Source organism: Mus musculus, chromosome 7, assembly GCF_000001635.26.
Source record: "Mus musculus strain C57BL/6J chromosome 7, GRCm38.p6 C57BL/6J".
In the NCBI taxonomy this organism is placed as follows: domain Eukaryota; kingdom Metazoa; phylum Chordata; class Mammalia; order Rodentia; family Muridae; genus Mus; species Mus musculus.
In genome coordinates this window covers 73,412,436-73,430,224 of record NC_000073.6, presented here as the reverse complement: position 1 = coordinate 73,430,224, position 17,789 = coordinate 73,412,436, and the positions used below count along the sequence as shown (strand labels likewise).

The 17,789-nt window shown below is 52.0% G+C and overlaps 2 protein-coding genes across 3 annotated transcripts in view; one reads left to right on the top strand and one right to left on the bottom strand.

Moving 5' to 3' along the window:
• The window catches only part of Chd2 (chromodomain helicase DNA binding protein 2), a 115,095-nt gene extending 111,522 nt beyond the window's left edge, over window positions 1-3,573 (top strand). The window contains exon 39 of the mRNA NM_001081345.2: window positions 225-3,573. Within this exon, the coding sequence (NP_001074814.2) occupies window positions 225-558 (334 nt within the window). The 3' untranslated portion in view covers window positions 559-3,573. The remainder of the gene's footprint in view (window positions 1-224) is intronic.
• Window positions 3,574-10,325: 6,752 nt separating this feature from the next.
• The window catches only part of Rgma (repulsive guidance molecule family member A), a 44,380-nt gene continuing 36,916 nt past the window's right edge, over window positions 10,326-17,789 (bottom strand). For both annotated transcript variants that reach the window (NM_177740.5, XM_006540902.2), the window contains exon 4: window positions 10,326-12,908. In NM_177740.5, the coding sequence (NP_808408.2) occupies window positions 12,192-12,908 (717 nt within the window). In that variant the 3' untranslated portion in view covers window positions 10,326-12,191. The remainder of the gene's footprint in view (window positions 12,909-17,789) is intronic.

Sequence of the window (17,789 nt, the reverse complement as noted above, 5' to 3'; positions counted from 1 at the left end):
TACTGCAGTTTTACTGTGTCTGTCATCATAGGATGCCTTTTACCAATATGTGTGAAACAGCTGACTAACTACTGATCTTGTGTCTATGTGTGTGCTTTAGCTTCCTGGTGACATAAGCATTAGTCTCTGGATCTCTGTGTATGTGAGGGAATGGAAGCAGAAGATAGAGCAAGCATTAGGAATCTAGCTTTGTTTTTCAGCTGATCTTTGCATCTCTCTTTCAGGCACCATCATGACTCCAAGCGGAGGAGGTCAGATGACTTCAGGCCCCAGAATTATCACCAGCAGGATTTCCGACGAATGTCTGACCACAGACCCACCATGGGTTACCACGGCCAGGGACCCTCAGACCATTATCGCTCTTTCCACACAGACAAGTTGGGGGAATATAAGCAGCCCATGCCTTCATTGCACACTGCGCTCTCAGACCCACGCTCACCCCCTTCCCAGAAATCTCCCCATGATTCCAAATCACCCTTGGATCATAGGTCTCCTTTGGAGAGATCACTAGAACAGAAAAACAACCCAGATTATAACTGGAATGTTCGGAAAACATAAAGGACCACTCCTGAAGACAGGGAGATCGCGGAAGTCATCAAGCACTTGGGCGTTCTGCTCCGATGCAGCTGTGGCCAGCGGTCAGGCTGCTGAGCCGGGTTTCTGGATATGCTGCTGCTGTTGAATCCACTGACTTGGCAGCTGAAGGAGCACTTGAAGGAGTCGGAGGCCTTCGTCTGCTGCTTTGGTTCGGTCTCCACTCCTGCACTTTGGCCCCACCCACCCATCCTAGCCTCTCATGGCCTCCCACCCCCATGGGTGCTAGGAGGAGGTGACTTTATATACCAGCTTCATTGGGCTGCTTCCTCTGAAGGAATCCTTGAGAGTCAGTGAATGTTCTATCAGCATGAGTGACCAGGGCAAGGACCTGCTGGACAGTGTGTGATTGGTTCACCATGACACGAGGGACGATGCTCATGGGAAGTGGGGGCACAGGGTGGGTTTCACACTGCAAGACTTGAAAGGGGGACAGGTATACCCCTTAGCCCTTAGCTGTGTTATTGGGAGAAATGATACACTTGGTCTCATTATGTGAAGCGGGGTGGGGATAACGAGACAGGGAAATGGCCGCCATGGTGGCCTGCTCCCTGCCAACACTAATGTTCCCCACACTATCTTTGTACATTTCAGAGGTTTGGTCTTCTGGGTGGTGTCCGTTTCCCCTCACTGTCAGGGAAAGCTGGATCCCTCTGGCTGACTTAGAGTACTGTGACTTGGGCATTGCTAATGCCAGCGTGGGGCTTGCTTGTTTGGGGAGTGGGCTAAGTGGGTGTAGGGGTGGAGATGGGGGTGGGGTTATTATAGCCAGGAAAATAGGAATCCCTGGTGGGTTTCTGATTCCTGTGCTGAGAAGGAGAGTCACAGGTCCTGGAGATAGAAATGGAGGTGGCCTGCTGATAAGATACCTGCTGGTGAGCCCTGATGTGGGACATACGTGCAGATAGGGGGCAGGGTTCGTTTACAGTGCCAGCAAGCATGGAGTTGTCAGTATTGGAGTGAGTTGTCGAATTGTAGCTGCATCTTGGTTCCTTTACACAGCTTGAAGGGGCAGCCTGCACAGACTGAAATATCTTGACAGTTGAGATGTGGTCAGGTGAAAAGCTACATCTCCATTACAAGTTGGAACTCAGTAGAATCAAACCTTGTTACTTTAAGATCTGTAGAAATAAACCTAAGTTAATTTTCCCCCAAATCACGAGCATCCGTGATGGGGTAGCCAAGCTGTTAAGGTGGCAGGAGGCTGGTCAGCGTCGGGTTGGGTTGGGTTGGGTTGGGTTGTGGGACAGATGGATTTTATCATTGAATGGCTCTTCTCAGTGTATGGATACTGGGTTGGGCCTTGGGTTTTACTCACTTTCAGTATAGCTTGCCAGTATTGTTAAGGTATCCAAAGCCTTTCTAGATAGAGACAGGAACATTGACTTGAACATATGTATGTAAGAGTCCAGGCTCATTCTGAGTTGATGAAAAGTCTTGTTTGGACTTCTGCAGGGTTTGACTCCCTGGACACTCTGAGTGGGGTGGTCATCCAGGCAGTACTATTAATGACCTCCCCAGGGCAGGCATGAGTTGTGTCCTGAGTGGAACATCTGGCCATGCATGGTTGTGATGGGCCATTGCTTTCGCTGCTTTAGAGCACCACAGACCTGACTGCTGCCGAGTCGGTCCCTGCAGCTAATGCTCGAAGACCTTCTGGGCTCCTCGTGGCACTAGGCCCTTCACCTTGACTGTGTGCATGCATGACCTGCAATAGAGCCCACCAACCACATAGAAGTCCCCTGGCTAGAGTCTGATGCCTGGTGGCTTACCGGACTTCTCAGTCAATTCTGAAAGGTATATTTTGGGCACACAGTGAAAAGTGAGCCATAGATGGAGCTTCTTGCTGATCACATTGACACTGTCTGTGTTTGATTTGCTGAGCTCTTGGATGTTGGGAGTGTAGCAGGCACAGGAGGTACCTCTGCAGAAGGAAGGCGGAGGGTGGAGGCCTTGCCTTTCCATATTCACCTAGGTCTTGTCTTTCAACTTGTTGGTAGAAGTTACAAATTATTCTCAAAACTGTCTGTCTCATCATGAGGAAAAAGGAACTTTCTTTTGTTCCTATTCAGGACTTGAGGTATAGTGCCATAAAATGTAGCAAAAACCCTATCGGCCAGATCAGTGTTACATTGATTCTAAGATTACAGTATGTCCCATCAAACATCTGCTGTAGGTGAGGGAGTGGATTTGAAGAGGGGTTGAAAGAAAGGAAGCATTCCTCTTGCTTTAAACTAGTATGTGCATCAGATGCTTACAGCAGAAGTTTGCACAGGTAAGAGAAGCTGCCAGTGACGTTCTGTGGGGCCTGGCTTTGGGCAGCTGCTCATCATTGAGGAAGTGGCAGGACTTGGAGGAAGTTATGTGTGAATGTTGTCAAGTCCTGAAGTCCTATGATGCACTGTGGCCCTAGAAAACGAAGATGAAGCCTCCACTGACCACTGTGTCCTCTCTGACTTGGCCAGCCTGATGGTCCTTCCTTCTACTCTGTGTAGTCATTCCTAAGCCCCACAGAGGGAGCGCCAACATTTCTCACTGTGCTGCTGAGGTTCTGACCTGGTGTGTCTGACATTGCATCAGGCTTTGCAGAACAAATGTGATTCACTTAAACGTTCACACACAGCAACACTGAAATCCTACAGACCAAACAAACCCACTTGTCAGCAGGAGCCGTGGTCCAGCCCAGCACCTGTGCTCTCGTAGCCGAGGCCAGCCGTGTTGGGAAGAGAGCCATGCCAAGGGTCCAGGCTGCTGTAGTCCACCTGTGCCCTACTCATTTGGGGACAGGTGGTTTTTCTTGTAAACTTGTGGACTTTTGAAACCTGTTGACTAAACAGTAATTAATTTATATTTGTGAAAAATGCCACTGTCCTGGTGATTTCTGATGTAAATAATGTTGTTTATATAGTATGTATTAAATTTTCCTACATTGTAAAACTGCTGTACTTTTTTGATTCTTGTATATTAAAAAGTGTTACTAAGGATTTTTAGAATTGGGCTAACCAGTTACATTACATTCTGGTGTGAGGCACACGCCACAGTCTCCCTCCCTGGCTGGCTGCAAGCTGTGTGTCCATGCTTGTTTACATCTTCGACAATGGAAGCTTTTTAAGTTGCATTTTTGTTATTGGTTCTAAATAGTTTTCTGTCCCTGAACAGCCACAAACCACAGCTGCGTACTTCAGGGAATGGCATGGAGCCATTAAAACTGAGTCATGAGAGGTTGCCCTCATCTTTCACAGTGGTCATGGGGAGCCTGCTTCAAACATCCACCTCTGTCCAGAGAGAAGTAAGACATCAGGCCTACAGCCTACAGCTTTAGTGCAGTTAATCAGTTGGGTTATATACTCTTCTCTTCTTTTCTCTCCCCTCCCCTCCCCTCCCCTCCCCTCCCCTCCCCTCCCCTCCCCTCCCCTCCCCTCCCCTCCCCTCCCCAACTTCCTAACTTCCTAACTTCCTTCATGATTTATTCTCCTTTTATGGGCACTGGTGTTTTGCCTGCATGTATGTTTGTGTGAGGGTGTCAGATCTTGGAATTACAAACAGTTGTGAGCTGCTGTATGGGTGTTGAGAATTGAAACTGGTTCCTCTGGAAGAGAAGTCACTACTCTCAACCACTGAGCCATCTCTCCAGCCCTGGGTTATATATTCTTGAATGCGGAAAAACACTTTTCTTTTTTTAAAAATTTTCTTCTATTTTTTAAAAAAAGATTTATTTATTTATTATATGTAAGTACACTGTACACTGTAGCTGTCTTCAAACACTCCAGAAGAGGGAGTCAGATCTCATTATGGATGGTTGTGAGCCACCATGTGATTGCTGGGATTTGAACTCGGGACTTTTGGAAGAGCAGTTGGGTGCTCTTACCCACTGAGCCATCTCACCAGCCCCGAAAAACGCTTTTCTTATGGAAACAGTGACACAAATGTTCACTTGCAGTTTGGCACAGCGGCAGGCTTAGCTCCAACATGGCCCAGATAGAGGAAAGGTGACCTGGCCTATGTGTCGAAATTGTCCTAGGATGGAGTTTAGGAGAATCTTGCCCAAGCCCAGGGTTTTTAAAACTTGCACATAAGTGTCTTTGAAACAAAACTCAAACCTTTATGGTTCTCTCAATTCTTAGTGCCAAACACACCCATGTGTCCACTCAGCAGGGAGAGGGCGGCCGCTGGGACTCCACCTTGCTAGTTGTCCAGGACCCTTAGGTGCAAGGCCTGGCCTGGCAGGAGGCTGCTGGGTCTATAACGCTTGCGCCTGAGTGGAGAAGTGTGGAGGACAGGTCCTGTGAAGAAACCTGGTGATCCCCCTGCTTCAGGACGCAGCTAGAACAGCTCTGGGAACCTTTTAGGAACAAGTGCTGTGACAATCTAAGTGCTAGTTAGCTGGCTTCGAAGCCCACTGCTGCCAAGATGCCCACCTTCTGGAAGCTGCAGGCCCTTGCCTCCCAGCCCTCCCTAGCAGGGACTCAATGTTTGGTGATCACCACAAACCCTGCTCAATTAGTGCCAACAGAAAGGTCATGTACAAAAACTAAGGATCAGCTGTGTGTCAGAACAGAGTCTGTGGCTTTTAAAGGAGCCGTCCTGGCAATTCCATCAAGGCTTTAACTAAAAGCCCCGTCTGTCATACTTCAGGTCAGAACCTTCTTTGGCCCATGCTGCCTGTTGGCTTGCATGGTTTTGTGGAGTAGGCTGTGGATGTGGCTGGACCAGCTAAAACCTTTCTGTATGCCCCTGATCATAGTGGCACCCTGCCCAGACCCTGCTGGTGAGACTTTCCCTCAGGTGACAGGTCCCGGGCATGTCCTGGACTGTTAATGTGTCCAAGTGGCTTGTCCCTGGCCACACTTCTGGCTTTATTTGGGAACAAAAACAATGGTCTTCACCTGCAGTGTGTGCAGAGTAAATTGCCATACCTCAGAGCAAGCAAGCATGGGGAGTTCACATGAGCTCTCTGCCTTTCCTGGAACTCCTGCTAACTACAGGCACTATTGTGGTGTTTGGGTGGCATAAAGGAATTCATGGGAGTCAGAGTGTGTCCTCCCCACCCCCACCCCATTTTATCTCTGCTGTGAAGCAGCTTCAGTTGCAAATTGGTGTGTTGTATGAGTGCATACAGGGCAGAGAGAAGGCCACCAGGCAGGAGACAATGTCCCATTCTTAGTTGGGGATGGAACCAGAGGACAGCTGGGGAGGTCGGGGTGACCAGGACAAAGCTTGTCCTTCTCAGAGGTCAGGCCTTTCCCAGCACCAAGCTCCAGTGGCTTGAGCAAGAGGCTTCTGTAAAGCCACCGCTTGCTCTGGAGCCCAGCAGGGACAGAGCCATCGAAGAGCTTCAGTGTCAGAAGGACACAATTACAACTAGATCCTGGGGACAGGCTGCTCATTGGAGGGAGTTCTCAACAGAAGCATGGGGCCTGCCTTCTTGGAATTTATTTTAAGTGGGGTGGGTACTCTAGACAAGCAAACTGCAAGCAGACAAAATGCCACCTAAGGGAGAAAAGAAGCAAGATTACAAGATGTGTGTTCTGTTAGCCCCACCAAGGGCCAACAGAGGTAGCCGTGATGGAGGCCCTGCAGGATACATAATATGTGCTTGGCTGGTCACATTGTTAGAGAGGATGGTCGGGCCACTAGACGCACTGAAGATGGAGACCACTCCTGCAACCTGTCCATGTTTGCTTTCTATTTCAGAGATAAACACAATGACTTGTAACTTTAATTTTTTCAAATCCTGTTTTTAATGATGGTTCTTAAACGCTTTAACCTTTCTTGTAGCCCCCCCCCCCTTCAGAGTTAGTAAAAAGGATATGGGGGTGGGGGTAGAGGGAAGTGGACTTGTTTAGAAAGGTTATTTGGAGCAACTCCTGTCTGTTGTCTGGAAATCTGCAGTTCAGTTCACAGGTTAGCAGGCAGTGGCAGCTCCATCCACTCGCAAACACCTCACAGATAAACTACCTCACAGATGCACCAGGAGCCCAGTTCAGAAGAATCAGGTTAGCAACAGCAGTGACACTACCTAGCAGAGACAGCCGGGCCTCAGCCTCAGCTCCAGACAGCAGAAGGGGCCCCGGGAGAAGTTCTCAGCTGTGCATCTCTCAGGGAAGCGAAGATCAGTGAAGACGAGAGACCCACAAGCGTTACACAGCCAGCTGTACCAGCAAGCCAAGCTCTCTTCGTCATTCTGTGGAGTCCTATTTCTACCCTCCAAGCATCACGTGTCCTCCACGTGTCCTGCCTCAGCACATGCATCCAGTCAGCCCGAGTCCTTGAAAGTGGCAACAAACTACAGCACACCGCCACAAGTTTTTGGTGCATTTCTCTCCATGGTTTCCCGACAAATGCAATGTGAGGTGGACGATGCCTGTCATTAGCCAAGAATCCTTCATCACACGTCCTTTCACGTGCTTGCTTTAGTAGAACATCATTTCTCCTGTGTCTGCTTCAGCTAAGCATTCCTTCACGAATCCGCCTTAGCTTTTTACACCTGTGTCCACTTTAATGAAACATTCCTTCACGTGTTTGTCCTAACAAAACACCCTCCAACTGTCTTTCCAAAGAGTCTTCATGTTTCACTTCATTGACCAAAAGCAACTTGGGGAATAAAAGGGTTTGTTTCATTTTAGCCCTTCCAAACATGCAGAGAAGTCAGGGCGGGAATTTGAGGCAGGAACTGAAGCAGAAGCCACAGGAATGGTGCCTACTGGCTTGCCCTCCGTGGCACACTCAGCCCTGGTGGTCCCTTCCACCCACCGTTGCCTTGGCCCTCCTACATCATCATTAATCAAGAAAATGCCCCTACAGACTTGCCTATAAGCTAATCTGATGGAGGCGTTTTCTTAATTAAGGTTTCCTCTTCCCAGGTGACTCAGGCTGACAGAAAACTCACTAGCATGCCTCCCTAGGTGGGACCATCTCTGTATCTGACATAGCATCCCAGAGTAAGTGTAATTCTAGAACTGTCCTGCAGAGGGCAGCAGGCGCACACAGACTCCAGCCTAACCGCAGATAACCCACATGCTGCCCGGTTCTTCCAATGTTTAGATCTCTCTCTTTTTTTTTTTTTTTTTTTTTTTTTTTTTTTTTTTTGCCACCAGAGTCCAGAGGATTGGAGCCATCCTGTTCCTGAAGGAGGAATGAGAGGGGACTGAGAGCAGCTATATGCTTCCCTACCTTCTTCAGCCACTGCTCAGGGTTCTCAGGTCTATGGCAGCGAGAGGGATCAAGGTCTTATGAGCTCTGGGCTGGGCTGCTCCAGGTCGTCACACACACACACACACACACCCCCGCATACTCTGCTCTTTGTAGAATGCTTTCTCCACCTTCTGACATGCCTTGCTCCAGAAACTCGTGTGGTGAGTTAGTCACACATGCCTTTTACCCCTCCAAAGAGGAGCATCCCTTTTCTTCCTTCCTTAGGCGGCCACTCAGAATGTACCTGCTTCTCTTCCTGGAGTCTGCTGCCATGTGGGTCGTTAGATTATGTAAGTATCAACTATTGGTTTATCTCCCCAGCAAGAATACAGGATTTGTCCCGAGACAAATGGATTCATCAATGACTAAGTTCCTGGGTACCACTGCCACCGGGACCTCTTTCGGTGGGTTCTCTTGTTGATGTTGGGCATCTGTGCCAGGAATTAGCTCATTAGATTTCCACAGGACCCTGGGAGGTGGCTACGTGTAATTCCATTTTACAGATCAGGAATCTAAGGCTCAAGAAAAAAAAAATCCAAGGGAGACCACACAGCTAGCAACAGGCAGAGCCCAGCTCCGATGCCAAGTCAGCCTGCTGCCCAAGCTCACATGCCCAGCCGCTGCTCTGAGCCATGCTTGGGCCTGAGAGACAGGCTCCAGTGCTGCCTGGCTCTCCTGGACCTCTGCCAGTCTTCAGATAAGTTTTCCCTCCAAATTTACCCGGGCAGTTATCAGATTTCGCTGATCAGTCCTTTCTGGTTTTTACCCTTACAAACTCTGGCTTGTGATATGAGAAGCCTAAGAGTTCTTTTCCTTGTTTTTGCTCTGGTGGGGGTGGGGGGAGCACAACCCAGGAGCCTAAGGTCTCTCACACCATAGGCAAGGGCCCTAACATTGAGCTACATACTCATAGGCAGTTGGGGATGGAGTGGGAGAGAGAGAGTAGCTCACAGGCTATGCGAAAGCTCTTCGGTTGCCAGGCTGACTGGCCTCGGCCCAGGTCTGCACCAGAGCAACTGTCATGCACAAGGAAGATGGGAGCACTCAGACTTAACTCAGAGCAACTGTCATGCACAAGGAAGACGGGAGCACTCAGACTTAACTCAGACCAACTGTCATGCACAAGGAAGATGGGAGCACTCAGACTTAACTCAGACCAACTGTCATGCACAAGGAAGATGGGAGCACTCAGACTTAACTCAGAGCAACTGTCATGCACAAGGAAGACTGGAGCACTCAGACTTAAGGTGCTGGCCCCGGACATTTGAGATGCAAATTCCCCTGTTCTGGAGGGCAGTGAGCGGTGTGGTATTTAGGAAAGAATTCTTGTGGGTTAAATTTAGGAGCCTGAAAAAAATTCCAAGCCCCACATATTTTTTTGGCAAGTGTCACATGGCACTTTCATCTGATGGAGAGTGAAGGACTTTTTGCCTGGGCCTGGCTTTTCCACAGTCTGTCCAGCGTGTGGCTCGGGCCAATGGCCCCGCCATTGCTATGCTGTTCCCCTGGGATTGTTTTCTTTAACAATCCCACTGACCACTGGGGGGGCCAGGCCTTTGGTGACTGACAATGCAGGAGAGTGGGTGCATTTAGCTCTTTCCTCCTAGATCAACCCTTCAGGGTCTTTGTTTAAGAGCCTGTGGTTTTGCTTGTTTCTTTGTTTCAAGCAAGGCTCTTGAACATTCTCTCTCTCCTCACATCTGGTGCTGAGGTTGTGTGTCCGGTGGGCATAAATGCTCTCTGGATTTCTCCTCTTACTGGCCTTTCGTCTCCTCCCCAGTCTTGCGGGTTCCTCTCCTCTGGGGAGCAGATGAAGACATTGCTGGGAGCTGTTGGGAGCCTCAGAGGGTTAAGTGACTTGACCAAGCTTACTTATCTGGGACTTAAACTTGACTTGAACAGAGTATCACAAGCAAAATTGACCTAGGTGTATGCCTTGGCTCTGCCCTTGACAGGGAGGGCATGGTACAGGGGGGCACATCTCACACAGATCTTCAATCTGTTAAATGGTTTGGGTCCCGTGACACTGAATCACGGCGACAACATGTGCCCGTAGTCAGCAGGGAGCCTGGCTTTGCACACGTCTGGACAGTGGTGCTATCAGAGCACATCACTGGGCCCCTAGGCTGGGTGCTAAGGGATGTTGAAGGGGTCGAGTTGTGGCTGGGGCTTCTCGGTCATGCTGGCTTGGATGAAGCCATTATGGACCGCAGACCCTCCTCCATTCCAGACTCTGTTCTAGACAACAGCTCTCAGCCTTTCATCGTATAACATCGGTCTGCCCTGACGTGCCCAGAGCAAGGGGAAACGGACCAACCAAGTCCTTCTAACGGCTCAGGCATAGGAAGGAAGAGAGGTAATCTCAGTCCCCGAAGGCCATGGTGGTTAAACAGCTGCATCTCACAGCTCACACAACTTGGGCCCACACAGCCCCGTCTTGACACACTTTGTAGTGGGGACACATCCACCCACCCACCTCACCTCTCCACCCCGCAAGGACCAAAGTCTGTTTCGAAAATAAACTCCAACAGCTCATCTAAAAGAAAAATAACAAAACAAAACCAACTTTACTTGCATTTAGCCGTTAATAAATAATTTACAGTATGTACACGCAGTGGCTCTCCACACAGGTCGCACACAGGTGGACTCAGTGAGGGGTCCCCACTTCCAAGCAGAACGTGATCAAACACAACCAAAATAAAGTGCTTCAACTCTTTTACTTCCAACATAGGGATAGCTGAAAAACCAGCAGGGGGCAGCGGAGCTGACCCCTCCCAGCTACCCACGTGGTTTTGGCAGGGGTTTGGACCTCTGGGAGGGAGAGGCAGGTTCTGCAGCCTCCCGGCCAGTGTATGAGAGGTCCCTGGGGGGTGGGGCTGGGGTAGGCTCTGCAGGGCCGCTGGCTGGGTGGCCCAGGGGGGCTGGCGGTACCGCCATGCTGGTTCCTTGGGGGGCCTCTGGAACAGCAGAAGAGATGGGAATGGCTCTGGGCTCTGTGGATGGACTCTGGCCTTGAGCTGAAGGAAAGAAAGCTAGGTTCCCAGTGACAGGCCTCTCTCTGGCTGTGGCCAGAGAGTTGAAAGAAGGTTCTAGTGGGAGGAGAACCCGCCAGGCAGGGTCATGGTGCAGGAAGGCCTCTTAGAAGGTGCTCCCCTCAGTTCCCACAAAGAAATGCAGACAAGAGGGCTGGGGGGTGTAGCTGCTGACCAGCAGCAGGGGAAGTCTAGGAGACAAGTGAAAGGGCAGAGGACAGGGCAGGCCAGCTGGCCCTATCCACTGGATCTGCTGCTCATGCCCTGAGACCCCAGCCCCTCTCTGGTGGGGACTCTTATGTCTGCTGGCGGGGGCAGGGGTGAGGGGTGGGGGTAGGGGTGGCGATGGCAGGAACCGGAGGATCACGTCTCTGTTGAAACATTCAGAATGACAGCACTTCGATTTCTTAAGTGCAATGGGAGAGGGGCAGAGGGTGGAGCCAGAGTTGGGGATCTGAGCCCATGAATGGTACCGCTTAGACCTCAGGCCAAAACACACCCTCCCTTCAACTGTGGGGCTTTGCAGGCAGGTGCCTGGATGCAGCACCTCAGACACATCCACAGTAGCTGGATGCACGGGACAGTCCCTGCGTAGCACTGGGTAGGAAGGGACCAGGAGGGCACAGCCTCCTGGCTACAAGGTTACATCCATTTGCTAAAGATGCTGAGCAGGGCTCTCTGGTATGCCCTTAGTCACACTGCTAAGGAGTACCTGCCTGGGGATAGAATCTTGGAAATGCTTCTGCCTTCCTGATGTGGGGTCTTGGGGGTGTCCCCATGGGCTTAGTGTGTGCGAGTGTGCTTGTGTAACAGTGTGCGCGAGAGTGTGTGGGAGGGCACAGGGGCCCCAGAGTAGGTGTGCAGCAGTCAGCCGGGCCTGTCTCAGTGCATTGTGAGGGTGTGGAAGGAGCCGACTTTCCCAGTGTCTCTCTGGTGATGGGGGCGGGGGGGGGGTGGACTTCAGCTTAGGGGGCTCTGGTTCGCACATTCACACGATGGGGGTCAGGGTAGAGGGAGCTGCTCTCTCCCTCACACAACTCTACTGTCACAAAAACACAGCATCAATCACCACAACCTTGTTGCGTGCACAAATCAAGAGGGGAGAGCTGTCCCACGCGCCCTTCACCCCGGCCAAAACATCTGCAGACGGCTCTGAGGGCACCATGCTCAGGCCGTCAGCTGCGGAGGCCACCTCTGCTGAACGGTTGGTTGGTCTGCAGAGAACACTGGGTCTCAGGGAGCCAGCCCACCTGCTGGGCTGCATCCTGAGGCTGACTTGAGCCCTCAGACAAAAGGAGAAGCCAGGGGCAGGAGCCCAAGGCTCAGGGCAGTCGTTACTCTCCTCTGTATCCTACCTACATGGCCAACTGTCTACCACAACACAGGCAGGAGGACCAGAAGTGGGATGGTGCCAAGGAGAATCTGGGGGGCCAAGGGGAATGTGGTGGCAGCGGCGGCGGCGGCGGCCACGGCTCCTGGCAGCTCCCGAGTCCTTTCAAACAGATGCAGCTTGTCCTTGTTGGAGTGGAGCATCTTGCCATCCTCCAAAGCATAGTAGGCAGCCAGCGTGAAGTTCACATCACCAGTCGTGAGGAGGTCGAAGACACAGGCCTGGTAGTACAGGTCTTCTACGGGCAGCTTCTCTTTGCACTTGGCCACGGCTGTCTCATAGGGGAATGTCTCGGGGACCACGGGAGAGGGACTGGCGGCTGCTGGCCTGCGAGGGCTTTCAGCGTTGGCACGGAAAGCCTGGAAGTCGATCTGCTGGTTGAGCGGGCAGCCCCGCAGGCAGAGGTAGAGGCCTTGGCTGTCACGGTCCTCCACGGCGTTGACTACCTCCTCGGGCATCCGGACGGCAAAGGTCAGGTAGCGGCCCACCTGTCGCACCACGATGGTGGTGCCGATGTACTTGGCCTGGATCTCCACGTGCTGGCCCGACACCTTCTCTGTGATCTTCAGGCTGTTGGCCCCGTGTTTATCTCCCCCATTTTTGGAGCCGTCCGCAAAGGCAGACGGAAGTTCGTCCATTTCAGCTTGGTAGACTTTCTGGTCCACACACTCTTGGAAGTTCTTGAAGATGATGGTGAGCTATGGGGAAAAGATACAGAGGAGAGTAGATCAGGATGTGTGAGGAGATGTGCCTTAGAGGTCTTAGGGGACTGGGAGGTACCCCAGGATGCTGTGGACTCTCCCTTCTTCGTAACAGTCACAGCTAAATACCAACCACACTCTTGTACACTTAATACTTTGTAACTTTTATTATATATGTACTAAAATTACTTAAACGTTCGCTCACTACCATAACTTAAAAAAAATCGGCTTACTCACTATAGAGAGGTGAGCCATAAAATAAAATATAAAATTAAAGGGTCCAATGAAAACTAAAAGGTTTTTAGTCCGCTAAGATCAGGGTAAAAACCGCTCCCCCAAACATCAGACCCCAAATTATTCCAGCTCACGAGCGCTATCTAATGTGGCCAAAGCTGTGACTGGGTTACCTGCATGGGTCCCAGGACAGTCGCCAGTGTCTGCAGAAATGAGAAGTCGAGAGAGACATGGCCAAGAGGACAAGGCAGAGCGACTAGGAGTGGGGAAAGCAGCTATGTGCCAAGGGACACCAGCGGCAGTGGCAGCGGGAACTAGAAAGCCGGCAAGGACGGCCCTGCTACACCTTCCTGGTCTTGCATGCAGCCCAGGAGCATGTAGAATGCAGGGCTGTAATGCCCAGAGATGAGTGCAAAAGTCCATGAAAGCGAGAAGGCAGAGGTCATGAACCAATGCAATCTGGGGGGGGGGGAGGGGGTGGAGAGGTAGGGAGGTCATTTCCAAATGGAGACTACAGGGGAGGGCCTGGGTGGAGCCAGCAGTGTCTGTCCTTAGAACCACAGACTCTCTCCCCGTGCCTGCCACTGCTGGCCCTGCAGTTATTATTCCCCATCTCCTGTGGCACTGTGAGGGTTTCACAACTGCTCAGAGCGCTGCAGCAGCCTAGCGAGGGCCACCCAGCCACGAAGGGCAGAAGTGGTAGGCTTGGGTTTCTCACCTCTAGGGCAGTGGTTTTCAACAACCTGTGGGTCACGACCCCTTTGGCAAACTTCTGCCTCCAAAAAATATTTACATGACGATTCATAACGATATCAAAATTTCCGTTGTGAAGTAGTAACAAGTAATTCTGTGGTGGGGGGTGGGGTCAGCATAATGCGGAGGAGCTGTAGTACCAGGTTATAGCATTAGGAGGGTTGAGAACCGCTGGCCTTGGGTCTTATGACCACTAGTTCACAGGGTAAGGAGCTGGGTAGCCTTGGGATGTTCTGTGTCATCCTGGGTGTGGTGTCTGGCTGTTTCCCAGGGAGGATGCCAAGCTGGAGACATGAACAATTCCGTGGAAGGAATGGGCACCTCCTAGCTAGCTGGTGGGTCTCCAGAGGGTATGCTGCCCCACTTTTACCCCAGTGGACAGCACATGGAGCCTGGCTGAGGCGGGATGTCCTCCCTGTAAGTGCAGCAGCAGAGAGCGCCATGATGATAGCCCGAGAAGACTCCCAGGGCCAACGGCCATCACGCAAGGGCTAAGGGAGTCTCTGGCCCCTAACCATAGGACCAGAAGCCGGAATCAGTGCTTGGATGGGGTCAGAAGTGGGAAAAAGTCGAAGGATCCGGGTTCAGAGTCACAGAAGAGCCAGGAAGGCCAGATGTGAGGCCTGGGGACGGCAGACAGTGCCTAGCTGAATTTCCAAGTTGCCACAGCTGCGAAGACCCCAGGAGGCCCAGGTAAACAGAGTGGCCAGAGGCCAGGGCCGTGGAGCCTAGCAGCTTGTGTCCCATTCAGGTTGAGCAGGCCAACAAGGGTTCAGTTTCGGGAGAGTTCCTTGCCTCATCGTTGTCTTGTTTTGTGGGTCCCCCCATGCTAACCAGGTAGTAAATGGTGGCACCCAGGGGCTCTGGGACCTGAGAAGACCTGAAGCCTTCTGAGTCTTCTCACTGTGTCACAGGCCCGTAGGCAGGAGGGGTGAAGGGCATGGGTAGGGTAGGGCACCTGTGACTCTCAGAGGCTAGGGTATTCTAGCTTTATTAAAACGTGGGGTTCTTCCTCCATAGAAATACTAAAAACCAAACCAAACCAAACCACCACTACCCCCCCCCAAAACCCCAAACCAACCAACCAAGCCAAAACTAAAAATCCTACTCCACCATCTTTTTAGATAGTACTTGTATAAAAACAATACAGGCCAGGCAATGGGGGTGCACTTCTTTAATCCCAGCACTTGGGAGGCAGAGGCAGGCAGATATCTGAGTTCGAGGCCAGCCTGGTCTACAGAGTGAGTTCCAGGACAGCCAGGGCTACACAGGGAAACCCTGTCTCGAAAGCTAACCAAACAAACCCCCAAACCAAAACAACAAACCACAGCCCGGGCTGGATAGTACTACTTTTCTTCTTACTCTGAAAGATTTCAAAAAAGAACCTTCCCACCATGACGACGTCAGCTTGGGGTCAAGATGATGAGTGACCGGCCCATTCTATGGCTTTGTGGGAGAAAGGGCTGGGGAGGGAGGCGGAGGTCCCCAGAGTGTAAGCCTTGTAGGCACTGGCCATGCAGCTTTTTAAGAACAGGACTCTATTTCCTGTGTCCCTCCCTTGGGCTCCCATTTCCAGTATGCACTGGGAGGTCAACAGAGGCGGGAGCTGTCCCTGCTGCAGAGCCATACGCTTTGGACTGCACGAAACTGCAGCTACTCAGATTCCAGACCTAGGAAAATGGCGACTTCTTACCAACACAGGTGGCCTACCAGGGTAGTGTGGAAGTGGGTGGTCCTGCCACCGGAGGGACAGCAAGTGAGGGACGCTGGTGCTCTTGTTTGGTGTACAAGGCCACACAGACTGGGGAAGGGGGCTCTCCGAGTGTCAGCCGTCTCCTCGGAACAGGAAAGGCTGGTTTGGCTTGAACCCCCATCTCTCACGGAGACAGCCTCCTGGAAGGTTGACAGGCTGCCTGACTCCTTGGCACTGGTGCCAGGGACCACAAGTAACAACACGAAGGGGGCCTGACGAAAGCCTGGCGGCCTGCTGCCAACCCACCATGGATGGATGACTTTCTGCCTTTGGTATCCTCTTTTTCAAAGGGGTCCCTGGACTTCTATGTGCCCCTCCCCAACACACACACACACACACACACACACACACACACACACACTCACGCGCGCGCGCACACACACACTGTGTGTGGGGTGGAGAGAGGGAGGGAGGGAGTGAAGAAAGAGAGAATGTTAATGATGTCATCTGAAGCCAAGGGCTGGGGCGGGGGCAGGGGAGGGGGGATATAGGAGGGAGCAAGAGTTCATGACCTCTGGAGGTCTCTGACCTGAGCAGATGAAGTAAATAGTAGAACTGGTTTCTGAGTGCTGGGGGAAACAAACAAGGGTGAAGAGGGTGGGGGGAGGTAGCAGAGTAGAGTTCCTATCCTCAGAGCCTCAGTTTCTTTGCCTGTAAAATGGGCACAACCATCCAAACTGGGAGGAGGCCTTGGAGTGGGAAGCTGGCTGACAAGTCTGCTCTTCTGTAGAAAACCCTATCTTGGTTGTGCTTGAAGAGAGAGGGAAAGGGCCAGGAAGGTAATGGTGGTACCCTGTGTGAGACCCTGTCTGCATGTGGCTTTATAGCATTGGCTGGGCAAGGTTACCAGGTAGTGAGCTCAGGGTTAGGACTAGGTTGGAGGAGTAGGCTGTTTTTGGGAAGTCAGGAGGAGAGGGAGGGGGCCCTGCTGGAGCTAGAGTCTGGGCTCTGGTGGGAGAAGGTCCCCAGAGACTGCATCACTTTGGGGATAAAAGTCTCTTACATCTCTTGCTTTTCTGGGGCGCTCTGTTCCCCATCCCTTCACTGGGGATTCCCACAGTCATCAGGGGTCAGCTCAGTGGCAAAGCCTACCAGTTCCCCGAGCAGAGCCAGGGGTTGAGCCAGAGAAGACACAGACAGCACACAGACAGGGGCTGATCTGAGGGAGACGCCACGCTGCTGAATCGGAGAGCACGCACACACTTGAGAGCCAGAGGCTTCAAGAAACGGCAGAATGCCAAGGCACTGGAAACTGGCCACTGAGGTAGCTCACCTGGGGACCACAGGGCTCCCAGTCTGGTCTGAGTCTTGAGTTTGGCTTGGCTACAGAAAACCAATAGTGTCACTGTCTGGTCTCTCGCAGAGCCAAGCTGATGGGGTCTGAGAGTTTTCTGCCTGCTGTGGTCAAAAGCCTGGCTCACAGAGGAAGGGCTGGTCTGCTCAACTCCATTCTGGGAGTCTCCGTGCTGGGCTGGGTGGGGAAGGCCTCCCACTCTTACTCAGGCAGTTTGTTGGTGCCCAGAGCCCTGCATTGTAGGTAAGAGGGAGTGAACCAATCACAGAAACAAATCAGCCATCAATCCGCTTGGCTGGTGAACCACGTGACCATTGCTGAGGGCTGGGGTATAGGTGTACCTCAGCTGTGCAGGTGTTTAAGGCCAGGCACATTTCCCCCCAGTACACTGCCAGTTCCAAGATGGCAGAGGTCAGGGCCTCCCGGTCACGTCCAAGCTCTGTGTCTGGGCTCTGTTGTTACTGGTGATCACACCTCCCTAGATCGAGAGGAGCAGCGGCCGCTCGGGAGTCCTCATCCCTTTTGTATCCCCAAGTCTCCCCTTGTGCCCAGATGCCAGCCCTCTGGAGGCCACAGCGTGGGGTGGGGCAGGGAGGCTGGGTCCCTTCCAGAGCCATGTTTGTTGCTGCATTTAGAAGCCACGGCCTCAGGCTCCCAGGATTCATTTATCTTGGCTCTGGGGAAGGAGGGCGGTGAGCAGCTGAAAGCTGCAGGAAGGTATTTGGATCCTTGCCTGGGGTACCCTTAAGCCTTCTGAGGGCCAGGAGAGGGGAAGGGAGAGGGATGGCTCTGGCCATAGATCTGCAACCAGCTGGGTGGTGGAAGGGGAGCAGGAAGAGGAGAG